The sequence below is a fragment of the Spermophilus citellus genome, assembly GCF_964194105.1.
Source record: "Spermophilus citellus genome assembly, chromosome: 3".
In the NCBI taxonomy this organism is placed as follows: domain Eukaryota; kingdom Metazoa; phylum Chordata; class Mammalia; order Rodentia; family Sciuridae; genus Spermophilus; species Spermophilus citellus.
In genome coordinates this window covers 175,899,262-175,922,983 of record NC_138184.1, presented here as the reverse complement: position 1 = coordinate 175,922,983, position 23,722 = coordinate 175,899,262, and the positions used below count along the sequence as shown (strand labels likewise).

The 23,722-nt window shown below is 39.9% G+C and overlaps 1 protein-coding gene across 1 annotated transcript in view; it reads right to left on the bottom strand.

Annotated features, from left to right (window-relative positions):
- Window positions 1–8,596: 8,596 nt before the first annotated feature.
- Window positions 8,597–23,722, bottom strand: part of PIK3CG (phosphatidylinositol-4,5-bisphosphate 3-kinase catalytic subunit gamma) — a 31,532-nt gene continuing 16,406 nt past the window's right edge. The window contains exons 10-11 of the mRNA XM_081287257.1: window positions 22,725–22,882; window positions 8,597–11,168 (exon numbers count right to left, since the gene is read on the bottom strand). Of these exons, the coding sequence (XP_081143383.1) occupies window positions 10,890–11,168; window positions 22,725–22,882 (437 nt within the window). The 3' untranslated portion in view covers window positions 8,597–10,889. The remainder of the gene's footprint in view (window positions 11,169–22,724; window positions 22,883–23,722) is intronic.

Sequence of the window (23,722 nt, the reverse complement as noted above, 5' to 3'; positions counted from 1 at the left end):
GGTGGTACTGAACCAGTTTCAACTACCGGTTTCAATACTCCCATCTGTGACTCTTTACTCAGCCCCTTCAGGATTGCCTTGTTAGTTCCCCGTCAGTTCTGGGTGCCTTGGAGTGATCTGTAGTGTTGTTGGCTAAAATCTAAGTGAAGGCATAAGCAAAAACATAGCCAACAATTCTTTAGGCATGAGAGGTGCGTGAATGCTCGTCATGGTCTTTCTTTCTCGTTGAGGGTGAAGAGCTACGATAGCTATAGAGAGTGGTAGCTCTGAGCCCAGGACTGATTTCCCTTAAATTTTTTTTTATAGTTTCCATTTGGTTTGCTGCTTGCCTTTGATTATGTATCTTTGGGAAAAAAAAACAAGAAGGTAGAAGAGAGAATGAGAAGAAAAAGTGGGGTCACCACTTTGTAGAACATGGCTCAGTGGGAGTTGCTCTTTCTCATTACTATCTCTCTGCGTCACCTGGGTGCCTTGTGGGGCACGTGATCCAGCTCCACACTCGAGGAAAAAACTTTCAAAGTGGGATTATATGGGATTTATGTAGATGAAAGTGGGATAGTCTACATATCTACACATGGGTATTTAGCTGTGCCTGTGTATTTATTTGTACAAGACAGCCTTTTCGGTCTGAAGGTTTCCTGACAAGGTGAAACTAGGACTTTATATACACAAATTATTATTCTTAGGTTCATGGCTGCAGCTGCTGTTTACAAATTCTGGTGACATTTGTGACTCTGCTGTATCTATATTTGACTGATTACCAAGCAGTTACTCTGTTCCGGCACAGTGTTAAATTCTGTCATATACATTAATTACTTTGTCTTCTTTAACTTTCAAAGAAACTCTGAACAGTATTAGTTATTTATTGCCATATAATAAATTACTCCCCAAATATAGTGGCTTAAAATTCCAGTATTTATGACCTTGTTTCCATGGGTCAGGAATCCAGGCCAACTCAACTGGATCCTCTGACTCGACCTCACATATGGCTCCACTTGAGAAGATACCTGTCCTCACTCACTGGTGTGGTTGTGGACAGAATGCAGTTACTCACAAGCTGGTGGCTGGTGATCCCTCTGGCTTCCTTGCCCCATAGACCTGTCCATTGTTCATTTCGTAACATGGAAGGTGTCTCCATCAAGCTAAGCATTTGGGAGTGAGAGAGCCAAAGGATGCCAGCAATATGAAAGACACAGACTTTGATAACCTAGTCTTGGAAGTGCCATTTTATACCTTTATCATATTTTGTTTGTTGAAAGCCAGATTACACACAAAGGGTAGGAGGTCCATACAGGTGTGAATATCAGGAAGTAGAAATCACTGGGGTGTGTTAGAGGTTTTCCTACCACAGAGGTAGAGATAATCCTCATTTTACAGATGAGAAAAATTATATAACACCATTTAAAGAAACAGAGATGATTGAGAAAATATGTACATATACATTTCGTCATATGTGATAAAAATTCCTGTCTCTGAGTAGTATTTCTCAAGCACAGTTTGGCACCTGTTTTCAGTCTTCTTGTTTGTTTGACTTTCCTCGCTGACAATCTGCTCTATGTCCTGTCCAGCCTTGCTATGCAAAGTATGTCCCAGGAACCAGCAGCCTTGGCCTCACCTGGGAGTTTGTTGGACTTGCAGACTCTCAGGCCTCATCCCAGACCCATGGAATCAGAATCTGCATGCCTGGGAGATTTATGTGCATGTTAAAGTTTGAGAAACATTGCTCCAGAGGTTTCCTTTCTAGGGCTCTCTGCTGACAAAGGTGCTCGCATGCTGGCCCTGCTAGTTTGTGGTGCAGCATATTAGGTTCTATCCCTGCACTATTTCAACACCAGAGGAAAAACAGCAAAAAAGGAAGAGTAATAATGAGGTCCCTCTCAATAATCCAAGATAGAACAGGGGCTATTGGCATAGATTGTCATCGACAGCAGACAATTCCCAGTGAAAGTTGGCATTTGGCTGTAGAGGGAACCGCAGCAAAGCTGTTCAGACGTGAGCCTTTCTAAGTTTTATTTTATTTAAGTAACACAGATACATCTCAAAAGTACTGTGCTATGTGAAAGAAGCCAGGCATAAAAGATAATTCATTTTATGAGACCATTTATATGAAGATCTAAAAAAGTCAAAACCATAGTGATAGAAAACATTTCAGTGTTTCTTAGGGGTTAAGAGAGAGGGGAGAGCACTTTCTGCAAAGAGACATGAAAGAGCTTTCTGGAATGAGGGAATTGCTCTTTATCTTGACCACAGTGGTTAATACATAGGCATGTACATTTATTAAAGCTCATGAAACGGTACATTTAGAGTTGATGAATTTATGTAAACTAATATTCAGTAAATCTGATTTTATTAAAAAATTAAGTAAATGGGAGTCAGTAGCATTGTCAATTGATTATAGTATCTCAGTCTAATTATCTTTAGGCCCAGAACTCAGAAGCTAATTTGCATTGATTAGAATAACTCATCAGAGAAGGAGGCTATTTAGAAGATTTCTTAGTATCTGATGTTGACAGAAAATGGAAATTATTTCTCCTTTGAAATCCTCCTGGAAAGATACCGTACTAGAAAATTGTAAGATTTCCATCATTTAAAGTAGTCCTGAAAGTCAGGCTCCAAGGATGGAGCCACTGAACTTTTTGATTGCCTTATATTCCTTCAGCCTTCCTTGAAAAAGAAACATAGAAATGATAGCTATCATTTACTTAGCAACAACTCCAGGACACACTCTAGGCCGACTAGTGCTTCACTTTTATTATCTCATTCATCAGCAGAGCCATTCTGTACAGTAGGTTCTCCTGTCTTCCCTAAGTTTGCAGAGGAAAGATCTGAAATTTAGAGAGGTTAGACAATTTGTTTAAGTAACAATTAACACTTTGATTGGGATTATCTAAGGCTAAAGCCACTTAAACTCTCTCTTTACTTCCCATCTCTTCTTAACTGTTCCTGCACCATCTTGCTCAGACTCTAATATGTACTGTCTCCAAGTTGCTGGCTTAAGGTCCACCCTGGGTCCACAGCCAGACATGCTTACTCGGCATTTCTTCCAGGATCTTGTGAGTCTTGGACTCCTTTAAATCTCAATATATTAAAGAGGTCAAATCTATTTATTTGCTGAAAATTTGCAGATGTACCCTGCCACTTTAAGAAATTAGCACCTGGGCAAGGAGTTGCTTCAAATATGAGGAATTATCTTCTCTGTTTTCCAAAAGCACTGCTCTGGTAGAGCAGAACTCAGAAGAAATCAGGGACTTGGCAGTGGGTTATGGCCCTCAGTAGCCAAAGGGCTGGTTTTTTTTTTTTTTTTTTTAAGAGCAGATGCTTAGTGATGATGCACAGGAAAGGTACATCGTATATGTGGGAGGTACTGGGGATCAGGATGGCTTTGGCCACCATACACATCTGGTGACTGAAGTCACTGTTCAGCCATACATCTTGCACATGGCTGGAAATTGTGGGGATAATAGTGAATAGACTTCTGCCAGAGAGTGGAAACCCATTTTAACTCTTAAGTACAAGAATCAAAAGATTCTGAGTTTGATTTTCAGAAGATTGCCTATCTGCTGTGAGAGGCAAAGAAGTGCTATTAAGGTGTTGCAAATGTCCCTGTCCCCTAATACATCTTCCATGTCAGAGGGCCAACTGCATAATAAAACCAGATTCAGAACCCAGCCCCCAGATGGGAAGATTCTTAACCAACACCCCAGGAACTGAGCTTTACTCACTTGTTCTAATGAGCAAATGCTTAGAAAAGAAACTGACATTCATATGAAGTGAAAATGAGGCTGTTTACACCTCCAAGGGGGACCTCAAATGTGAGCTTGAGAGCTCAGCATGTCCACAGAAGCTGTGCTGCCTGAGGACTGCAAAGATAAGAAGAGCCGTGCCAGCTAATGCATCTCTTGCTGATTGAATAGGTAGCATCCTTAGAAGCCCTCCTTCTCCAACAGCTTTGCTGCTAAGGGAGAAATCAAGGGCAGCCTTAGCAGTAACATCACCATCAGGTAGGGTCAGGTAAAGCAGGAAACTTTTTTTTTTAATTTTTTTTATTGATTATTTAAAGCATCACATAGCTCATGATATATCATCTTTCATACATTTGACTCAAATTGTGTTTTGAACTCCCATTTTCACCCCAAATACAGATTGCAGAATCACATCTGTTACATATTCACATTTTTACATAATGTCATATTAGTGACTGTTGTATTCTGCTACCTTTCCTATCCCCTACTATCCCCCCTCCCCTCCCCTCCCCTCCCATCTTCCCTCTCTACCTCCCCTGCTGTTGTTCAATTCTCTCCCTTTTTTTTTCCCTCCCCCTAAGCAGGAAACTTTAACATGGTCATTTTTTTATGCCAAAAATTTCTGACAATAGCTTTGATGCTACTGCTTGATAATTATTGACTTTACATTATTTTTTTGAGAAACAAATTTTGAGCTTTTAATGAAGTATAAGTGAAAGAATATGATTTTTATGGAAACTGCATTTTCCCCCAAATGAAAATACATAAATTTCTGTCCTTACTGAGAAACTAAATAATAGAAAGTTAAGTTCCCTAAAATTCAAGAGAATAAGTAGATGCAAGATAAAAAAAAAAAAAAAAAAGATTAATGCTATGGTGCAAATAGACCCTCGCCTTTTAATGCACGTACAAACCTACCTTTACCTTGAACATGGTCTAGTGCAATACTGTTCTGTAACCACCTTGTTTTATTCCTCAATATGTCATGGCTCCACACAGATGTCGATACATTCTGACCTACTTTATCTTTCCAAGGGCTTCATTGTAGTTTCTTATGGATGTAGTTTAATTAACTAATCCCCTGAAAGACTTTTGGGCTATTCTTAGTTACTACAAAGAATTCTGGTAACTATTTTTGACCATAAGTCTTGGCACACTTGTGCAATAATTTCTAAAGGATAAATTCTCGGATGTGAACTTGCTAGTTAGAAACTAGATACCTTTTCAATTTTAATAAATTTGTCAAAATGGCACGTATTTCTTTACTAACTCCCTGGTTTAAATGTGTGAAATTGTATGCCTCTCAAATTAGTATTAACTCTTGGCAGTACCAATCTTTGCTAAAATGATAGGGAGAATGAACTTATATTATTTTAAATCACATTTGTTTAGTTATTAGTGATTTGAGGTCTATGTCATATGCTCACTGCCCATATGTATTGCTTCTTTTGTAAACTCAATATATTATGAGGATATATTTAAGGTTTACTTATTGAATTAGAACTTTTCTTACATTAAGAATACATTATCGGGCTGGGGATGTTGCTCAAGCGGTAACAAGCTCACCTGGCATGCGCAGGATGCTGAGGTCGATCCTCAGCACCACATAAAAATAAAATAAAGATGTTGTGTCCACCAAAAACTGAAAAGTAAATATTAAAAAATTCTCTCTCTCTCTTTTTAAAAAAAGAATACACTATCACATATTTTTCATGGAATTAAATATTTTTAATAACAGCAGAAAATATCAAACAGGTTTACTTATATAAACTCTGTTTTTGTTGCTGTGACCAAAAGACCTGACAGGGACAATTTTAGAGGAGGAGTTTATTTGTTGCTCATGGTTTCAGGCATCTCAGTCCATGGATGCTGACTCCATTGCTCAGAACCTGAGATAAGGCAGAAGGGCATGCAAGAGGAAATGACTCCATACATAGGCAACAGGAAGCAGAGAGAGAGTTACACTCAACAAGGAAAGATACATGCCCCAACATCACACCCCCAGGGATCCACCTCCTCCAGTCACACCTGCCTTCCTACAGTTACCACCCAGTTAATCCCAATCAGGATTAATACACCGATTAGGTTAAAACTCTCATAACCCAACCATTTTACCTCTAAACTTTTTTGCATTGTCCCACACATGAGCTTTTGGGCTAATATCTAACATGAGTTAATATTTAAACTCTGATCTCTCTCCTCACCTTCCCTCCCCCCAAAAGGAAAACTACCACAAAACTTTTAGTTATTGTATTAGTTCCCCAGACATGCTGTAACAAAGAATCACCAAGTGGATGTCTTAAAAAATAAGACATCTTTCACAGTTCTGGAAGCTATAAGTCTAAAATCAAAACTTCTTTGGAACTTTTTAAAAAATATTTTTATTAGTTATTGATGGACCTTTACTTATTTATTTGTTTATATGTGGTGCTGAGAATCAAAACCAGTGCCTCACATGTGCTAGGCAAGCTCTCTAACCCTGAACCTCAACCCCAGCCCTTTCTTTGGAGACTTTTAAGGGAAGATCCTTCCTTGCCTCCTCCAGTTACTAGTGCCTCCAGGTGTTCTTTGGCTGGTAAATGCATCAATGCAATCTCTACCTTCACCACGTGGTACTTATCTTGTATGTCACTTCTCTGCTTATAAGGATACCAGTCACATTGGATTAGGGCCCACACTAAAGATGTCATTTTAACTTGATCGTGTGTGTAGGACCTATTTCCAGGTAAGAATACATTCACAGATATTGGGGTTAAGACTTCAATGTATCTTTCTGAGGGACACAGCTAACCCTATAACCAACACCTACCTATTACAAAGTGTCTGCTATCACCTGCACTTATAAACATGGAAGGACAGGACTGGGTCAGTCTTGTTCCATATTCTAATTCCCAGTACTTTGTACAGTGTCTAGAAGATAGTGGGCAATTAATTATGGTTTCTTAAAAGAAAGAATTTTAGTTTCAGGAATATCTGGTCTTTTCAATACGAAAAGATATAGAATATATCGAATTCTCTTTTATTTAAATTAACATTTGTAGGGGCTAGGGTTGTGGCTCAGTGGTAGAGCGCTTACCTGGCGTGTGTGAGGCACTGGGTTTAATCCTTAGCACTACATAAAAATAATAATAAAAAAGGCATTATGTCCATCTACAACTAAAAAATATTTTAAAAAATAAATCAATATTTGTAATTACACTATTTGCAAGTGAGGTTACCTAGACTGTACAGAAGAGATGGTCTCAGCTTTCTGAGTGGGCACTTTAGCCAAGATGTGTGTTTATGGTTTCCCTGGCACCTGTCCTAAAATGAGTCTTTGAGAAAATGCAGATAAGCCTTCTCTAAAATCAAATTTATTTATCAGAATTATTGAGCTGGATGAAACTGAAAATAAGCCAACAGAACCCTTAAGAAATCCCAACTTTTTTATTTTCTTCATAGTGTTAAATATAATTGCCAATTTATTACATAATCAGGGAAAGCAGAGCCCAGCATACCAAAGATAAGAAATGGCTACAGAAACTAAGTTTTTTGAACTTATTTAACAAACTAATTAATTTCCATTAATAGCAAACACTTCCAAACTATTGTACAAAATTTCTGCATTTAAACTTTTCTAAAAAATATAAAATATTATTTAAGCTGGGCACAGTGGCACACACCTATAATCCCAGAGGCTCAGGAGGCTGAGACAGGAGGAGTGTAAGTTTGAGGCCAGACTCAGCAATTTAGCAAGGCCCTAAGCAACTAAGTGAGACCCTGTCTCAAAATAAAAAATTGAAAAGGCTGAGAATGTATCTCAGTGGTAAAGTGTCCCTGGGTTAAATTCCCAGTACCAAAACAACAACAAAAAATTATTGTTTAAAAAATAGTTATATACATATAATTACTATAGTTAATTTTTTTGGAAGTCAAGAGTATTCTCTAGTTATCTATAATGTCTTCCTCCCACTTTCTCCAAAGGTAAGAGTAGTCAATGCAGTCCTATGGGGCTATGTCTAAAACATCTACTTTGCTTTGCTTTATTTTCTGTGACCATAGTTCTATTACAAGAGCAATGTTTTAGGTCCTAGTGTACATCAAGAAAGATGAGGTATTTCAATTCCAACAGAAGCAATATTCTGATCTGGGCATTTTTTCTGCACTCATGCAGACATGGCCTAGGTGTGCAAAACTGGGCCATTATTCAGATACACAACAAAGGCATTATTCAGTTGTGTGTGACCTAGATGCCCAGTTCCTCACACTCAGAAGGGCACTTGGTTTGATGTGCTGCTGTTGCCTATCTCCAGTTTCTTAATCAGTTTTAAACAATGGGCCCCATGTTTTCATTTATACTGGGCTTTGCAAATGATGTTGCCAGTCTTAGACACACACACACAAAAGTTGCTTTGGCCTGAATTCATTTTACTTGTGATCTGGCTTTTAATTTGGCACTGAACAGAGAGTTGTGGGTAGTGCCCCAGTGGCAGGATGACTCCAGTTCTAGAAACTTTTCAAAAGTGTAGAAATTCTTAGTCATGCAATTCCCTGGAAACAGTAAAGGAAGGAAACATACAAAGATGATTTTTGATTTTTGTTTATCTGCAAGCCGGTAGAGTTGAATTAAGCTCTCATTGGAATATGAAAGAATAAAGCTCAATGTATATACAGGTGCACCATGCACACACACACCTGTATATCAGCTTCATGAAATAATTGGTTCATTTGAAGAGCAAGTATGTATGCATATGTGCCAATAGGCTAAATATAAATCCATTCCTCTCTCCTTTAGGTGATTATTTCAGCAATTGAAATGAAAAGCAGCATTTGTACAAGGCCTGAGCATGGCTGTTCTTTAGAAACACAGTCAAAGCTGCCTGTTTTAAATCAGGAAGAACCTTTTTTCTGGTTCTTCTCCAAAAGGATGGTGGGGGATTGTGGTCTAGAGATGCCGTGAGATGTTTAGCTTCCATTTATGAAGAGAAATTAAATTCAGTGCAGCACATGGTTCTCTGTACAGGGGGTTAGAGTGTGATTTTGAAAGGATGAGTTGTGCTGGGCGTGGTAGTGCATACCTGTAGGCCCAGAGACTGCAGAGGCTGAGGCAGGAGATTCCAGGCCAGCGTTGGCAACTTAGTGAGACCTCGTCTCAAAATTAAAAAAAAAAAAATTTAAATGGGACTGATTGTAGCTCAGTAGTAGAGTGTTCCTGGGTTCAATCCTCAGTAACCCTTACTACACACACATGCAAGTATACACAAAGGATGATTTGACAAAGAAGAAGAGTTCTTTGTAGATACTTAGGAGCAAGGAGAAAGCTCAGTGGACAATGAGCTACCCATATCCCCAAAGGCCATGCAGACCTTCTTACTCTGGCTGAGTATTAGATTCACCTTGGAGTACTTAGAAAAATACTGATGTCTGGGTCTCATCTAATGCTAATTAGATTTTAACCTGAGAGTGGGGCACAGGCAAGAGTTTGTTTTGTTTTGTTTTTGGTACTTGGAACTGAACCCAGGGCACTTAATCATGGAGTCACATCTCCAACTCTTTAATTTTTTTATTTTGAGACAGGGTCTTGCTAAGTTGCTTAGGACCTTGCTAAGTTGCCAAGGCTGACTTTGAACTTGTGATCCTCCTGCCTCAGCCTCCTGTAGGGAGCCTCCCTGGGATTACAGGTGCATACCACTGTGCCCAGGGAAGACAAGGGTATTTTTAAAAAGTGTCCCTGGTGGTTCTTATTTGCAGCCAGAGTTGAGCATCCCTTGGCTTTTTAATACACAAAAAAAGAAAGATCTGGGCTACATCAAAGTCCATCTGGTATCCATTTTGAAAATAAAAAAATTAGAAATATATTTATATCTGATTATACTTAAATGTAGACACCATCAACATAATTATTTTTATGTAATTTATTAACTACAGATAATTAAAGATATTATATAAATAATTTAATGATCTCTCTGTAAGGTTAATCAAGAAACTTAAGAGATGAAACTGGCAAGAAACTTAAGAGATGAAATTTTTTTAAGGAAGATATTTTAGTTGTTTTTAGTAAATACAGGATGTACCAAAGTCTAAAAGTCTATGAAATCAAGAAATGGGTAAGATAAGTAGTGTTCTTCCAAACTCTTTAAATAACAAATATCTTCTTCCATTAAAAATTAAAAAAAAATATATATTAAGACCAAAAATTTAAATTAAAGCATGTGGAAACTATCATATTAATAAAATCATATTTTCTAGAATGCCTCCCTTAATAACATACTTTTTAAAAAATCCACTAAACATCTTCATAAACTAGCACTTATAATTCTAGTAATCCTAGAATACAAATCTTTTTTCAGCCAAGTTTTGAGTTCTAAGGTAAAGATGTCCTTGATGTTCTCACAGGTTCACAAAGGGTTGTAGAAAGGTCTCACCTGAAGAAGATGGGAGTCAGGGAGGAAGGGAGAGAGGGAATGAGCAGGTGCAGGCCAGAAGAGCCCTATTGGTGACTTCTGGTTTCTGTGCTGGAGGCCACACTCATTGTATTAGATAATAAAAGGTCTCATCTCTGTTTTGGATATCCATTACCCTGGAGGCAGGCGGGCAAAGTTCAGGGTTTCCCCTCTGTGCATCTCAGCTGCACAGTGTTAAAGAATCTGATTGCAAAAGATACTGAAAAGACTAACATGCTTTCCTTGCTTTTAGCACACCACTGACATCTGCCAACACCAAGGGGAGGTTTGGAAGCATCATTTGAGGAATGAGACAAAGGTTTCAACAGTTGCATCTTTTTTTCCTGGAGAGCTTAAAGCACAGGAGGAGAACCAAAATTGAGAGTAAAACAGATGTCATCAACTATTCTAAAGAATTTCCAGAAGCACTCAATAAGATAGTCAAAGTATCAGGCCCCGTAAGGACATCATCAGTCTGTCTCAACTCGAAATGTCCTCCAGCATCACTGAGACGAACGAGAAGAAACAAACCTGCAAAGAAGCCCAGCAGTCGGTGATGCCCATCGTTTCTTTTCTCCAGTGAGGAGTTCAGCTAGGAAAGGAGCTCTGTTAAGTGCCAGCTCTCACCATGTCCTGTTGCATTTTAAATACAAGCTTGATGACTCTGATGCGCCGATTTAAAAGCTTTAGAACACAGAGTTGTTTTTTACTCCAGCCCAAAGTATTAGGCTGAGTGTTTCTCTCCTTGCTTGATGCCAAGAACGAGGTGCAGGAACCAGTTAAACTGCACGGTCCATCCTTTGTCTCTGCAAACTTCAATCTGATCAAGGAAGTACTTTTTAGCATCCTCCTCGTTTTTCCCCACTGTCAGGGCATCCCGGATGTACTCGATATCTTCTTTGCTGGTTAACTGGGGCATTCCTGTCATCAACATCATGGAGAACAGGATGATCAGCAGGTTTGTGTGATGGCGAAGGGCTAGGTAGGCCTTGACACAGACATCCTGGATAAAGGAGAAGAAACTGCTGTTACGGGTGTTAGAGTAACTGTAGGCTAAAGACCACTGGGCTGTCCTGGCATTTACGTAGCATCGTCATGAGAAGAAACCATCATACACAAGGCAGCTCTCTGCCCCAGAAGGAAAACTTGATGAGAACATCGGCTATTTTTATGATTTCTTCAACACTGCAGTGTGGACGCATAGAGGCAGGGTGTGCTCAAGAAAAGCTAATTGATTCAGTTATTTGTTGTTTGTTATTCTACCTTTTAAATTCAATTTCCTTCCTAAGAAATTGAGGGTAGAAATATTCATGGTCTCTGAAGAGGAATGAGTCATTTTTGAGCACCATACTGGAATCAATAAAGTTTATGTAAGCAAAAATCATGTTTGCCAAGAGCTAATGAAATCCAAAGAAGTGAAAGAAATATGATGTCTGAGATTTAGTTTTATCCTTATTTTGCACTTTGTTCTATTCTAAGAAAGTAGATGAGTTAGCTTTTTACTGCCTGATTCTCAAAATTGTTGAGTGAACTTTGAAATTTTAATACAAATTCTGAATACTGAGAGAGAGGGCTTTAAAAAATATGATGGCTGATGCTGTCCCAAAAAAGCTTTGGAGGAGGTGATGTAGGTGAGTTATGCCTACTAGTGAGCAACAGGTACAATTATGTCATTAAATTATCCCAAAGCATAGGAAAAGATGCAAAGTTCCTAATTTTATAACATGAGAACAGGAGACTTAGAATAGACACATATATAAAAAACATGTGGAACACATTAAAAAAAAAAGATAAGACTTTACTGAGTCACATAAAATAAAACTTAAATACATGGAGTGACCTGCGATGTTCTTCAAAGATAAAATTGCTAATTATCAAGATGTAACTTATTCTTGGATTAGTCTATAAACATAATCAAATTTCAATAAAAATCTTTATCGGTATATAGTTCATCCAGAATAGTTAGGGTCCAAGAGAATGTTTTGGAAAAGTACAATAATGAAAACCAAAGTTTGTCATAGAAGATATTAAAACACCTTATCAAACTATATTATTTTTTATAAGATTTTAATGCACATATAGCTAAGAGTGTGATGCTTTGTTTATTTTATTTTTGAGAATTTTAATATTTATTTTTTAGTTTTCGGCGGACACAGCATCTTTGTTTGTATGTGGTGCTGAGGACCGAACCCGGGCCGCACGCATGCCAGGCGAGCGCGCTACCGCCTGAGCCACATCCCCAGCCCAAACGATAATATTTGATTAATTACCCTGGGCGCATGCCTGTGATCCCAGCTTGGGATGCTAAGACAGGAGGATCGCAAGTTTGAGGACAGCCTGGGCAACTTAACAAGACTTCGTTGAGGCCAGAGGGCAGCATATTGTGAGAGCTCAGGACACTTCAGTTCTTTCCCTTTCCTACCATCTCTTCTCTGCTTACTGTGAAGCAGGAGACTTGAAGAGACTCAAAAGTCTATTTGGATGGTTCCTGCTGCAGCCCCGGCCTCAGCTGTCCCCCTGGCCACGGCTCCAGTGCATTAGTGCTCTTGCATTCTTTATGACTCCACCGATGTGCGGAAATTGTTTTCTTTTGCTCATCTGTAGGACCCAAAGAGGTCTGTCTTGGTTCTTTGTAATTACAGAGGCTAAGTGCAGACTTCACCTCAGGCTACAGTCTCATTAATTTGCCAACTTTCAAGATTCTCACACAGGCTTTGTGGGGATGCCTTTCGATTCTGAATTAGAGTGCATTTTGATTTTTAATTATTTCCTATTCCTTTTACATACTAGGGGCTCTAGGCAAATCCCGTGCTGGGTGAGCCCACTGTGTGGTCAATCTCTTTTTAATCAGAAATTATCATGGAGGGAAATTAACCCAAGGCCAAGTTATTACCACACCAATCCATAGGTGCTCAGTAAATAATTGTTAGGTGGTGACTGACATACTGATTCCTGCAGTACCCAAAGAGATTCATTAAGGGAAAGAAATTGTGATGCTTCTCTTAAAGACCTCCCCAACCATACAAATGATATATATATTTTTTGTTTTTGTGTTTGTGATGTTGGGGATGGACAACCCAGGGCCTCAAACTAAACTACATCCCCAGTATATATGACTGGTATTTTTGGCTCTGGTATGTTTTGGCTAGTTCTGATTTTCACACACAAGAGTCTGTTATATGAGAAAGAAAAACTTCCTCCCCAAGTTTAACTGCATGCTCCTTACTTGTTGGACACAATGTACAAGTTCTGACTGACTGTGCAGACTTAGAGATTCAGTGCAGATTTAATTATCCTTTGCTTAAATTAAGACACTGTGTGGAGCAGTGGTTAACAGCGGAGTCACATCTTGCTGTATAAATTCAGAGCTTGGCTTTCTTACTGACAAGCTGTCTGTCATCAGGCAATTCATTTAACTTCTCTGGACCTCAGTTTTCTTACAACAATAATAACAATATCAAACTGCATCCATTTCATATAGTTGTGGTAGGATTTAAATGCTAGGTGACTGGTTGGCCATCACTACTAAATACTCTGCAGATTTACATTATTGAACACATATACATTTATCAATGCTAAGGAGGTCACTTTCCCACCTAGACCCTCTGTCTAAAACATCTTCTTAGATGGCAAAGCTGTAGGGGGTGAGATGGGCCCCCCTCCACCGAGTGCTGGGGGGAGAGTTGTCTTCACTGGCCCACTGAAGTGGGTGGGACAGAAGCCTATGGCACCTGGCTACAACTGCAGGTGGTCCTCTTGCCTCCAGGGCCTGGTGGAGCACCTGCTCCACCCACTCAAGCCCTAGAAGTTTCATTTCTGTCCTCTGCACCCAACCAGGGCATCTGTGAATCTGTTCTGATCATGCAGGTTGGGCTCAGGGGCCTGCGGTTTGAGAGACTCTGAGGATGTGGCTTGGGAACTCCGGGGAAAATCCAGAACACAGAAGTTACCGGCTGTCGAAACAGAATTTTCCCTTCTGCCAATGCTGCCTGTCGTTGACCTCAAACGTTCCTCCCAACTGTATTTTGAGGCTCTGTATTATTGAGTGGAGAAGAAGAGGTGAGGGAAGAATCTGATTTGGGGGATTTGGTTTAATGTACTTGTTAATGAGAGTGAATTATCATTAACGGCATTAGTAGCTAATAAAGAGGTCCAGCCTATGTAATACATCTGCTCTTAATTTCATTGTTGATTTAAATGCCTTAATGACAGCAGCTAAGTAACCAAAGGAAGGATTGTTTTCACAAAGCTACCACCCCTGTAAATTTTGGAAACCAAAGGAATTTATTATCATTTCAGGGCCCAAACTTTGAATCCATTTGCTAACTGCCCCACCTATCAGTTTGCTAAAGAGGAAGCAAAGGACTGCTAAACACCGTCTCCTAGTTTCTTAACCACTGGGGAGCTGTGACTGCAGCAGATTGTCCAGGGTCACAGGGAATACTTGTTCTTGTAGTCAAATCCCCCATTCTCATCCAGAATTAAAGTGGAAGTGAAATATTTACAAAAACAATGAAGTAATATTAGGACCATAAAATAGAAACTCCAGGGAAAGATTCTAAGGCTGAGGGGAGAGAGAGAGATGCTCACAAAAATTCATCAATGAAAACAAAAAGTTCCCACCCACTGACTTTTCCTAAATCGTAATGTTACCTCTGTCTGCCAAAGGAAGGACACAGAAGAGAGAGAGAGAGAAAAAAAAGTTCAGTTTACAGTAAAGGACTTTATTTATTTATTTATATTAAAATTGGCTAGCCAATGTCTTTAGGAGTGATTTTGGCCAACCAGAGAAGGTCACTGATTAATAGCCCTAATAATGCAGGAAGCATCACTCTCTGGTAAACCCGAACTAGAGGATGCCCAACACTTAGCCATGTACTTGTTGGGTTTGTATTAGGATTCATATCTTCATAGACTCGAAAATAATTCTCAGACTAGCTGTTTGCAAAGGAAAGGACTATGCTGTCATCTCAAATATTTAGCTAGAAACTCATTAGAAGCCTAAAGACTACAATTAAGCTGTTCTTCTTTAGTCACTATTCAGAATAGTCTATATAGGAAGGAGTGTGTGTGTGTGTGTGTGTGTGTGTGTGTATCTTCTAGTCTTGCTGCAAAAAGGATTTAAGGTGAACTATTTGGATACACAAAAGTCAAAACAACATTAGTGAGAGGTGGATGGAGAAAGAAAATGAATAACAAAGGAAACGATTCACAATGGCCAGAGAAATAAACTAATTTAAAACCACACACAGAAAACTCTGTAGACTTGCTATATAGGTTGTCTCCAAATAAATCTCTAACCAAAAAGAAACGAATTCATTTCTTCATCCAATACTTAGAGGATTTTAAAATATCTATTTGTTTAGGAGAAGCTCTGCTTTTCTAGAAACCAAAATCAATTGAAATTTTACAAGGGCATCTACGGAGCATATACTCTGTAACATGGCAAATGAAGTCCTCAAAATATTCTCATGGTGACAAAACGATTCTCTAAAAGAAACTAGAATTAAGAGGCTAATGCTAGGTGAAAGATAATTAATTCTTGATTAGTGTTTCAAAGTAGCAGGCAATGGGGATGCTGCATGCTGGTTCCTTAGCCTATACATCACCATATATGGATTCATATCTTTTCTAGAATAGTGATCAAACTCAATAAGCTAAACAAAGTCCTTACAATCTGACAAGCTCACACAGTCTGCATCTAGCGGAAATTTCACACCAACATATTCAACCCCCTATATGTAGCTGCTGCTGGACCCTTCTAGGCAAGTGTCTTCCAATCCATAACACAGAGAGTGAAGTATGGAGAGTCTCTTCACTGGGATTGATGAGACCTAACTAATGCACCAGGTTAAAAATCCCAAGAGTGAATCCTTAATCAGCTCAGCACATTTTGTGTAATGTGACAGATGAACTTGTCATCTCCCACTTGACCTATAATAGACCTTAATTAGAATAATTGTTAATCGATTGAGCTCCAAATGACATCGTTGCTTTGCTCCGCTCTCTACCCTCTAGTCCAGCCTATGCACTATTTTAAGTTGGATCCAAATTTCCTTTCTTGACTCAAGTTCTACTACACATTCCATAGAAACCTATGTTCCATTCATACTGGGGTATTGTACTTTTTCTCCCTAAATATCGATTGTATGTACTTTTCTAACTTTATGCACTCGCTCATGTTAGTTTTATTCTGTCTCAATGTTCCTTCTTTTCCCTGAATGAGTCTGACAAAATAAAATTGAATTCAGCCCCAAAGGCTCGATAAAAACACTTCCTTCTCTGAATAATTCTATCCTCCAGTGCAGGATTAATTGCTCCCTCTGCAAACCACTGTTAGCACAAAGTATTCCTTAGCACAAAGTAATGTACATCTTGGTCTTAGTGCATTCTGGGGCTGTGCCTCCGCCCAGCAGTGTCTGCCAAACTGTAGCTGAGCTACGTAGGTGAGATGGATGGATGCTTGATATGCAGTAGTCAAATTCAGTCTTGGGCAAGATTCACCTCTTTAAAAACCAGGAGGAACTGGAGGACAATTATATATGAAGGGAATTAAGCTGGAAAGACATGGTGCCTTTTTGAGGGCGATACTTGACCCTTCTTTGTGCCTGGCACAGCTCCTGAAATAGAGCAGGTATTTTAGTAAGAGTATGAGAATCAGTTTCCTATTTTGGATGTGGTGAACAGGGCCTGGTGACTGCAACAGGATGGAGTAGGAGGTTGAGAAAGGCCAACTGGCAGGTCACAGGTCACAGTTGTACACAAGTGCGAGGACTCCCACTCGTAGGAAGGGGAGACAGAGAAAGGAAGTAATGGTGAGTGGCTGCAGTTTTTAGAAGAGTTTCAGGTGGTGAGGTCTCTGTGGTCCCTGGGGCTGGGGTTAGGAGGGGACAGGGCCCTGGACCTAGAGGTAGGTAGGTTAGGCCTCTGGTGGAGGAACTGAGGCACAAACAGACCAACCTGGGCTCCAGGGGTAGAATAGGCTACAGCAGAGATAGACTTCAGTTGGGTAAAGGTTCTTAAAAACTTCCTGCATCAGAGGCTGTGGTTGTAGCTTGGTGGTAGAGCGCTTGCCTAGCATGTGTGGAGGCACTGGGTTTGATCCTCATCCAATAAACAAACAAACAAATAAATGAATGAATAAAATAAAGGTATTGTGTCCATCTACAATTGAAAAAAAAAATCAAAACTTCCCAGGTCAGGACTCCGCAAAGGGACTGGGCATGCAGCTGAGCCTGGAGCCTTGTCATCCTAGAATGGTGACAAGACTTCTGGGACTGGAAACAGTCAAGGCCTGGTCAAACTGGCAAGGAAACTATAGTCAGCCTAGGTTAAAATAACACAATAAATAGACTCCAGACTATTTCATGAAATGCTTCTTAACAGTGACATCTAGGGGCAAGCACCATTTAGGGACATTCCTCAAACTGCCTGTTTTGCACAACTGTGGCTACAAATATTATTCACTTCACCTGATGACCAGATTTATCTACATACATTTGCTTAGGGTCGACTGTGTGCAGAGAACATCTTTAAAATAATCATTTTTGAAAGAACAAGTTGTTCACGTTCCCGAAAAACTGTCCCATATAGGACACCTCCTACACGTGTGTACTCCATGTCCTGTTCTCTGTGCATAGATTACTGTCCTGTTTGGGGGGGAAAGTAATATTTATTTCAGTAAGGAAATCTCCACACAAATGTGAATAGACATCAAATGGCACTTCCATATTTGTATTATTTAGTAAAACACTGGGTTTCATAATTAGGGTTAGTTCCTCATCTGACGTGTGGATGTGTTGTTACCTGCATTGTGATGACTTATGACCTTCCATATGCTGGTAGCTAGTCAATCTGTGCCTGAGGAGCTATTTCACAAACTCAGAATACAACGTATGGTAGGGAAGGAAGATGCCAGAATGAACCCCACTCCTCCCTGTGCAGGAACTGCCCCTCCCCATTTTGCTCCTTCACTCAGCAAACACTTTCTGAGTGCTCACTGAGTCTCAGGCTCCACATAAGGGACACAGGACCCATGTGGCCCTGCTGCACACAGCCCGCTGTCTGGGAAGGGAGAGTCAAGCCACATATTGGCACAAATCACTGTGATAGTGCTGGAAATGAGGAAGAGGCTGTGGCAAAGCCTAACAGGAGGGTAGGTTGGAAGGCTCCCCTGAAGAATGTCATTTAAATGAGACTTAAGGGCAGTGAGGGCCTTCTGGACAGAAAGCCTGACCAGGGAGACGGCTCGGGATAGTGGAAGATGTGGAAGGCAGAGACTCACTGACATGAGGGGTAGGGGGAGGCAGCGGATGAAGGTGGCGGTGCTGACCCCAGGATGAGGCTGCAGCAGGTAGGCCCCTCGGCATGGGCCTTGTAGGCCAAACTTCTAAATTCAGATTTTATTCAAGGTGACAAAACTATCATTATGTGGAAGTCTGAAGGGAGGGATTAATTTATCTAGTTCTTAACTTCAGTTTTTGAGAAAACTCTGATTATCTACAGTCTTTTTTTTTTAAATATTTTTTTAGTTGTCAATGGATTTTTTTACTTTATTTATTTATTTTTATGTAGTACCGGGATTGAACCCAGGGCCTCATACATGCCAAGCGAGTGCTCTACCACTGAGCCACAACCCCAGCCCTATCTACAACCTTTTAAAAGACCAAATACTACTTAATAAAATGAAGGAAAAACACTGAAATGTTGACAGTGTTCTTTAGAAGGTGAGACACCAGGGTTTTGATAGCTTACTGATATTTTAGAATACATTGCTGTCTTTTGTTTTTAATAAAGAAGCATTCACTACTTTTAAACTTAGAAAAAACTCATCAAATAAATACAAATAAATGGGAATTTATATTTCATTTGCCGCTGATATGAATGTGTTTATGTGCTACGTATGCTCTATAGCTGTTGACTGAAATGTAAAATAAAGTGATCTGAAATAAATTATCAGGGGGTTAACCACAGTTTACCTTTAAAAAAAATATTTTCAGTAAGGGTGAGATTTTTCTAAATGGAATTTATTTATCAAAATTGTCATCACTACTATATGTCAGTTTAACACCCTGTGTGTAGGACATTGCTCCAAAGACTGACAGATAACTTGAAGTTCACACGGTGGGCCTTGGTTTTCTCTAATTCTAGCTTGTTCCTGAACTCACCCCTATTCAAGAAGTAACTTACGAATACAGTCCCAGGCTAAACTAGCTACCTTGGAAAGAAGAGAGATGAGATAAAGCACAGCCTTCCTCTTTCAGTTCTCTTACTTCCCTCCTCTGGTCACCAGCAAATGCATGTTTTTAATTCTTTGTGGCGAAAGCTCACCTCACCCTTAACAAAAAGTGGGCCAACTTCTCTCCACCCTTTTAACAGATTAATCAAATATGAGCATGTCTTAATTAACTTTATAGGGTCAAACTTGGCAACTGGCTGGAACTGAAGACACCTTTAATTCAAAATACTGGATATGACACTTCCCTAAATCTGGCTGTTTTATTCTACAAGATTATGAGACACTGTTGATAGAGTTTAGAGACATGGTCCCTGAGCTTGAAGAACTTCAATTTAAAAAGGAAACATACAATTCAGAAACAGAAACCCCTGCATTAGTAGTATGTAAAAGGAAACAAAAAGAAAAAATAATTGTCCAAGGGCAGAGTTGAACAACGAAGGTTTGGTTGCCTGTCTTTGTCAATGAGGAAATTTTGGAAATTCTGTGTGTGTATAATTTAATATGATGGTGTTCATCCTTTTCTTGTGAGGGAGGAAGATGGTGGGACAAGAAGGGAGGATAGCAAAGAAGGGGAGCGTAGAAGGGAAAGCAGAAGGTGGGGGTACACTCCGTCTGCTCTTTAACCAGAACATGCCATTTGGTCATGTTCTACATGTCACCTCATTTTGAAAACCGTTTCTCAATTTAAAAGTTTCAAAGTCTGAAAACCTACTGTGATGTATATAACCAGGCTGGCAGTGGCTTACTGAGTCTCTGCTACTGTCTAGGGTCTAGGCTAAGCATGCTCCATATTTCATTTAAATAACCCCTACCTCTGCCTCCTGCCTGCAGATGTGAGCATTCTGCTCCAACAAGTGCTCCTTGCCATTGCCACCCAGTGCCCTCACCTGATGCTCACAGACGTGGGGCTGCCTGAACTTGGGTAGGAATCCTCAGAACTCTGAGCTAAATAACCCTTTTATCTTTATTAAAAGATAACAAGCAAATAAATAATTCCTGGAAAAACCACACGAGGCAGCTCTTCTTCCCCTTTCAGAAGAAGAAAGCAAGGTTCTGAAAGGGAAAGTAATTTTCATCATACACAGGCAATTAAGGAGCAGGGCTAGGATTCAGACTCAAGTTTGTCTGCTCCAAGAGCTGTCCTTTCACCCACCAGGCTACACTCTGCTTTCTATCTGTGTTTAAGGCTCAATGTGGGCATGTTCACAGGCACTTAAAATGCAGAAAAGTGCTTCAAAACCTGGGTACATGGAAGGACAACAGAATTCACAAAGATGTGTTTTTGGTGGTGCCCACTGACTAGGGTGTTGCTTTAATGAAGGAAGTTTTAACAGCCTGAGAAACAAGCTTTGGTGACAAAGGATGAAGAATAGCTCTTCCCAAGAGGACAGACTGGGCAAAAGCTCACTGCAGGCTGAAGCATGGTGACACATGCCTGCAATCCCAGCAGCTCAGGAGGCTGAGGCAGGAGGATTTCAGGTTCAAAGCCAGCCTCAGCAACTTAGCGAGGTCTTAAGCAACTTACTGAGACCTGTTTCAAAATAAAAACATAATTAAAAAGGGCTTGAAATGTGGCTCAGTGGTTGTGTCCCTAGGTTCAATCTTTGGTACAAAAAATAAATAAATAAGAAAGCTCAGAGCAGATGAATATAGCTTTGGGTGGAAATTGCTGGTAGGGGCAGGAAATCTTTCCTTGGCCTCCTCATAACAAAGATATTTTCATTAAAGAATGTTTTGAAACTGAAAAATAATTACAGCAGCCAAAACAAAAGTCAAGGGAGTTGCTGCTGGGATCTTAAGGTTGACATGGGCCTGACAGGGACATCGATAGCAACAGAACAAATGTGCAGTCAGCCTTGAGAACATCACTGGAAAAAAGGAAGAGACGGTACATCCAGAGAGAAGGAGAGCCAGTGGATAAAGTCAAGCTCCTGGATTTGTCTGAATCTCTGAATCACAGTTTACCATGGCTGCTTGAAACTCGTCAGATGAACCTCCCTTCCAGGAAAGTAGAACTGAGTGTTTTTCCTCCTTTAAATGGTGAAATTCTTCCAGGTTCTTTTTTTGAACCATTATCTCTTCCAGTAAGTTGTCAAAATATATGATTTTTAACTTTAAAGAAAAACAGGACTGAAATGTGTCAAGTCCCTGGAAACAGTCTAAAACTCAATTGAGTTTATACAGAAAAACACACTGTAAAAATCCTAAAACCATCTGGTCACAGAGATCTCAGTTTCTCTGACAACACCACTGGAGCTGTGGGAGGGTGAGTCTTGTAATTACCAGATGCAAAACCAGCCAGAACAAACCAGAACACACAGGTTACAAATCAACACATCTGAGTACCTGTCCCAAGAAAGTTCAAGAGCCATATCATCTCCCAAGGGTCACAGTGGACTTAAGAGGAGACTCAGGAAAAGCACTTGTCCCTGGGATGTCCACTGCAAATCAAACCAAGCTTAAGACTACCATGGTGGCAGGGTATGGGGGAGGCGAAGGTGAGTAGGTGAGTGGGTGGGTGGGAGTTCATTTAAAGGCAAATGGACACATCAAATAATGGCTCTTTGTCTCTGTTTTGTGTTGTCCACGAACAGTTATTAAGTTTCAAAGTGCGAAATGTTCTCCATTGGATATCTGAAATATTCAATAGTCAAAACTGGGTACAGACCAGGCAGGAACGAGAAAGGAAGTAGAATCTGAACACTCCCAGGGAGATGGTAGGATCATGAAGGAAGCAGGACCAACCAGAGTTGTTTGTAGAACCTGTGGTCACACTGCTGAGATTTCCAAGGAGAGAAGAGACCGCCCTTTACAAAAGCAAGACACACATATGCATATGGTGGCACAACAAGAATCTGTGCTAGTAGTGTGATAAATACACATGTGTAGCAAAAAGTGAAGCTCACAATTGTTTGAGTGCCCTGAAAAGTATTTGATCCTTTGTCGAAGTTTTAATCCTTTGTCGGTGTCTTCAATAGATAAATATCCAATGGCTAAATTTCTCACTAGGTGCCCTTCCTTAAAGGCCTCTTCAGAACCAGCATCAACCTGAGCTCTGTATTTGCCAGTCCCACTGCTTATGGAGTGTTTCTACTTCCTGTTTGGTTTTAGGTGGGAAGATGGCTGAGAAGCACAGTCTTGCACTTGGGGAATGAATGAATAGAGGCAACTGGGAGGAGGTAGGTTGGTCATGCCGGAAGGGGATGGGGGCAGAGGCTAGAGGAGCCTCCAAGTGGGCTGGGAGGTAAAAGCTGCAGCAGATGCACACACCACCTGCTTAGTTGGTACTCTCAGTAGGAAATAAAGAGGGGGGTGACATACCTGAAATTTCTGGAAGTGTGGGCTTGTCTTTTTTCCAGAAGTTCCCATCACAAACAAGAAGTCTGGGGTGAGCACAAATGGCACTCTCTCTTTATTAATGCCCAGGAAACTTTTATAATTCCCAAGAATGTGCCCAAAGTCAATATGAAATAGGTTTCCTTAAAAGAAAAAGAGTATCTGACATTATTACACCAGCATACATGCTTGTAATAACACTTCACTTCTTGAGATAATTTTTAAGTGGCCTGAACATGAGCTATCTTGGGTGAAAGCATCTGTTACATGTGTTACTAGTCTGTCATATTTTTGGTCTTAGCAGGTGTGTGAAAGTAGTAACCACAAAGTGTTCTTTGAACCAAATATGTTTGTTCTTGATATCTTTCTGGTGTTCTTTAGATGACAAATGGCACTAAAAAGTTAAAAATTATCACCTCAAAATTATTTTTAGAAATCAAAACTCTCTGGCTAATATGTCACCATTATACTTAAAACTCCCCTAAGCCCTTCATGTAACTCAGGATAGCCTGATGTTGTACTCTGACTTGTACTTCCAAGTCCCACAATAGAAATAACTCATTTTGAAACTTCTTTGGGTCAATATTTACCACCACACCTTCTCCACATCACTTCTTCTCATTGGTCCTTTATCATTTCTATAGTCCAAAAATGTATTGCCTATTTTGTTTTATTCCGATCCTCACAGGGAGTAAGCAATTTGTTCCCCTCTCATGCTTTTTTCAGACTCTACTCTGAAATTGGTTCAAATCACATATAGAAAAGTCTCATGGTGTGGTGGCCACGACTGGGCACTGTTAGACTGGACAGTGAACTGGCAAGGTGGGGTGAGTTAGGCAGACAGAATGTTTCACTTTTTTTCCGTTTTTAGTACTGGGGATTGAACACAGGGGTGCTTAACCACTGAGCCACATTCCTAGTCTTTTTTATTTTTATTTTTTAAGTTTTTGATACTGGAGATTGAACTCAGGGGCACTCGACCA